The sequence below is a fragment of the Haplochromis burtoni genome, unplaced genomic scaffold, assembly GCF_018398535.1.
Source record: "Haplochromis burtoni strain Fernald_Lab_line unplaced genomic scaffold, NCSU_Asbu1 Contig_294, whole genome shotgun sequence".
Classification (NCBI taxonomy): Eukaryota; Metazoa; Chordata; class Actinopteri; order Cichliformes; family Cichlidae; genus Haplochromis; species Haplochromis burtoni.
In genome coordinates, this window is record NW_024582655.1 from 141,485 (window position 1) to 145,536 (window position 4,052).

The 4,052-nt window shown below is 41.6% G+C and overlaps 2 protein-coding genes across 2 annotated transcripts in view; one reads left to right on the plus strand and one right to left on the minus strand.

The window, feature by feature from the left end:
• mapk3 (mitogen-activated protein kinase 3) overlaps window positions 1–964 on the minus strand; it is a 14,021-nt gene extending 13,057 nt beyond the window's left edge. The window contains exon 1 of the mRNA XM_005940808.3: window positions 939–964. Coding sequence (XP_005940870.1) covers window positions 939–949 — 11 coding nt within the window. The 5' untranslated portion in view covers window positions 950–964. The remainder of the gene's footprint in view (window positions 1–938) is intronic.
• Window positions 965–1,003: 39 nt separating this feature from the next.
• nudt9 (nudix (nucleoside diphosphate linked moiety X)-type motif 9) overlaps window positions 1,004–4,052 on the plus strand; it is a 7,067-nt gene continuing 4,018 nt past the window's right edge. The window contains exons 1-7 of the mRNA XM_005940805.3: window positions 1,004–1,200; window positions 1,633–1,908; window positions 2,025–2,111; window positions 2,295–2,381; window positions 2,595–2,706; window positions 2,878–3,024; window positions 3,140–3,224. Of these exons, the coding sequence (XP_005940867.1) occupies window positions 1,103–1,200; window positions 1,633–1,908; window positions 2,025–2,111; window positions 2,295–2,381; window positions 2,595–2,706; window positions 2,878–3,024; window positions 3,140–3,224 (892 nt within the window). The 5' untranslated portion in view covers window positions 1,004–1,102. The remainder of the gene's footprint in view (window positions 1,201–1,632; window positions 1,909–2,024; window positions 2,112–2,294; window positions 2,382–2,594; window positions 2,707–2,877; window positions 3,025–3,139; window positions 3,225–4,052) is intronic.

Here is a 4,052-nt window from a genome sequence, read left to right on the forward strand (position 1 = left end):
ATCTATCTATCTATCTATCTATCTATCTATCTATCTATCTATCTATCTATCTATCTATCTATCTATCTATCTATCTATCTATCTATCTATCTATCATAAACATATGTCTCTTTCAAGTACTGTTGCTGCAGTGAGAGTACTAACTGAGATGGGGAAAAGAGATCATATTTCTCCCATGGAGTTGCTGCTCTTCATTGACTCCCGGTTAAATCCAGAATTGAATTTAAAACTCGTCTACTCACATACAACCACTTATATAGTCAGGCCCCATCATATCGTGCATAGGACCACATTATCCTAACAGAGCACTTTGCTCGCAGACTCTAGGCTTAATTGTGGTTCCAAGAGTATTTACAAGTAGAATAGGAGGCAGAGCCCCAGGATTCTCTCTTCTGTGGAACCAGGACCCAGTTTGGATTTGGGAGACAGACACCATATCTACTTCCAAAATTAGACCTAAAAGCCTTCCTTTTTGTTAAAGCTTATAGAGCTGGATCACGTGACCCTGAACCACCCCTTAGTTACGCTAAGCTGCATTGTGCTATTGAATTTACTCATCAGTAATTATTAAACCTTGGCTGTGTTGGTTCTCTTCTCTTTCCCTTCACCACCCGGTCGATCTGGTCCTCCCCGAGCCTGACTCTACAGGAGGTTTCTTTCTGTTGAAAGCGAATTTTCCCTACTCACTGTCACCAAGTGCTCACCCAGAGAAGGTCATCAGGTTGTTGTTTGGTCAAACTTACTCCCTTCTCTAATTTTTCTCTTTCAGCGTTTTTAACAATTTACCGACACTTACACGGAAATGTTTTCTAAAAGCTTACAAACGTTCGCACATTATGCAGATATCGATCAAAACATTAAAAAACAACAACACTATTTTCATTAATTTTTTTATGTTGCACTAAGCTATAAATGTCAAATACAGGACATTCATTTACCTGTCGGTCATCTTTTTTTTTTTAATCAACTTTGAACGGCCGATCACTATGGAAACGAGCGCCACCGTCGTAGGCGCACCCCTTTGCGGACGTCACCTTGCAGGGCGTTGCACTTCCTGGTTTCCGTTGTGTTGTACTTTCTAGGCTACTGATTGATTAGAGGAATGATACATTTACCCCTGCGGCGACACTTGGTCGGACCGATTCGTTTAGCGTTTACTCTTCTCGGACTCCCGCATACCGTCTGGACCTCCGGAGTAAGGTATGGACGGGAACATTACTTATAAACCTTTACCTTGAAGCTATCAAGCTAATAAGCATAGGGAAATAGAAAGTCTGACTGAATAGTGCTCACCAGGTAATTTTAGTACTGTACAGTGGCTTGGGTTATATGCACAATCCAATTTATTCACAATGGATACAAAATAGATGTTAATATGCACGAGATTATAGACATGACCACTGAAGATCAGCTATACAGAATGATCACTGTACAGATTTCAACACGGCAGAAGCAGCTGTGTAACAGCAGCTGTAATCCCGCTGCCCTGCACTGATTAACGGCCTACTCCTTTAATCTATGTGCGTGTGACAGAAGATATTTCTTGTCATCATTGAGGAGCAGTGGCATTTTCATAATGTGGAGAGAAAGGAGTGCATGTGGAGTACTTACATTATCTTCTCTCTCCTTTAGGCCTGCTATTTCCTGCCCTTCTTCTTACCCTTTCCCAACCAGTAAAACCATCAGCGCTGACAACACTAGTTACTGCCGCCGGCACTCGACCATGCCATCTTCAGTAGGGCCTCATGTAAAGTCCAGATGCCCACAGTATCCAGGGTCCAATATCAAGCGCTTGTCTGTGCCTGATGACAAGGTGGACTGGACTCAGAAGTGGCCTGAGTATAATCCAGTCAGCTACACGGCCCCTTCAGTTTTAAATAACCCAGCCTGGGCGGATCCTGATATTGGGTGAGCAACAAATAGCACCTTTAATGCTTATCAAGTACATTCTGGTAGCGCCATGCGAGTAATGTAATCTGATCTATGAAGCATTATAGATTTTTTTTTCTACACTTGTTTTGTAGCTCCTCTCCAAAGTTTAACACTGTGGATGGTGCTGTGGACAGGACGAGCTTTGAGGGAAGCTACAAAGTGGAAAATGGAAAACCGCTGTAAGTTATACCTCTAAGATGGTTTTTCCGATATTTAATAAAACATCCAGTTTAGTAGAATTTGCCCTGGTAACTGCAGTGTTAGCAAACCTTTCACACTGCAGAGCTGTTTCATTAGCTGTTATTGTTAAAGGCATTGCTTACAAGTCTCAAAACTCCATATAAAAAATTTTACTCCCATAGAAATCCTTGTGGACGCACAGGGTTGGCAGGCAGAGGGTTGCTAGGACGATGGGGACCCAACCATGCAGCAGATCCAATAGTCACCAGGTACCTATTCTTTTGCTTTACACAGTGCAATTATCCACACTCACATACCGCGCATGAATAATTTAAAAGTGGAAATCTCAGTGCACATTAGTGCCAAGTAATTTGATATCCATCTGAAAGCTGACTTCAACTGAAACAGTTTCATATCATAGCTAAAAGTCGATGAATTCAAAGACAACCGGTTGCATTTATGTACATTTCACCATCTGACAGATGGAAGGTAGATGTCAAAGGGGCAAAGATTCACCACTCAGTCTCCGAAAAGCCTGTTCTGCAGTTTGTGTCTATCAAGAGGAAGGACTGTGGGGAGTGGGCCATTCCTGGGGTAAGTGTTTTTTTATGTTTCTTCTGTCTATACAGGGGCGTCCCGCCATTCTTGCTTGCCATATGGTGTCTGCAAAAATGCTGTAGGGCAGCAAAAACAAGATTTCATTGTCGTGGAAGGGAGGGGTTTGGAGATATGTAAGAAGTTATAGTCCTGTTGTTGTTTTTGCAGGGCATGGTAGATCCAGGCGAGCAGGTTTCTCTCACACTGCAGCGGGAGTTCTCAGAAGAAGCATTGAACTCGCTCTCGAGTTCCCCAGCAGAGAGAGCGGAAATCCATCAGCGCATCACCAATCTCTTCAAATCGTCAGGATTTATGGTTCGTAAAGTGGCTTATGTGTTTGCTGCCATATTTGAATCACCAGGTGGGTCTGTCAGGTCAACTATCAGGCTTTTTCTCTGAGGGCTGACAGCTTGTGATCTTTCTCCTTCAGGTCTATAAGGGCTATGTTGATGATCCCAGAAACACTGACAATTCCTGGATGGAGACGGTTGCTGTCAACTTTCACGATGACTTAGGTATCATTAATTATGAGGAATGCTATTCCTTCTTTTTTCTTTCACCTCTGCTTGTCAGCATTTTTCTAGTGTTTTAAAAAAGTTGATGAATGTATATGAATATAAAACACTGGACCGTAATACTGTATATAAAAGATGAATGTGGCCACTTTTAATGTCACACATTGGTTCGTTAAGTCGTGTTTTGAAGATTCATCCTCAAGATTTTGGCGGTCACTGTCTTGGTTTTCTGACCCTCACACACTGCATATTCAAAAAGTATCAACCTGTCAGTCACAATGTGGCGCAAAGACCTAAAACAACCTAAAACGTCTTTTTGAGTCGCCCCCTGCTGTATATTAGAAAAAAAGAAATGGAGGTTTTAAAGCACTTCCAGATTGGATTTAAGACTTGGTAGTTGGTGGCGCCCAGTGTTGGGTGTAATATGTTACTTAGAACTACAATGACATTCGATTTTTCAGTAATGCAACAATTAAAGAACGTGTTACTCCATTAAATTCAGTAATTATATTTAATTTTCAATTATTGTTACTCACATTATTTGAGGAGTGAAGTTATGGAAATTAGTTTTGTTTTTATTGCACAAAAGGACAAGAGGATGTTGGTAAAGTTGCAAGAATCTGCACATACATCATGCTAATGCTAAGCTAGTGAAAAAGCCAGAGTTATGTTAAAATTGAGTGAATGCTGACCCCAGCCCAGCAGTCAGACAGTCAGACCCTGAACTTCAACAGTGATGATCAGTCAGCACTGTAGCCTCCATTTCTACCTGTACATGTTTGTAAAGTAGGATCGCTGAAGTCTTCTTGAGGTGGTTTCCATCTTCGT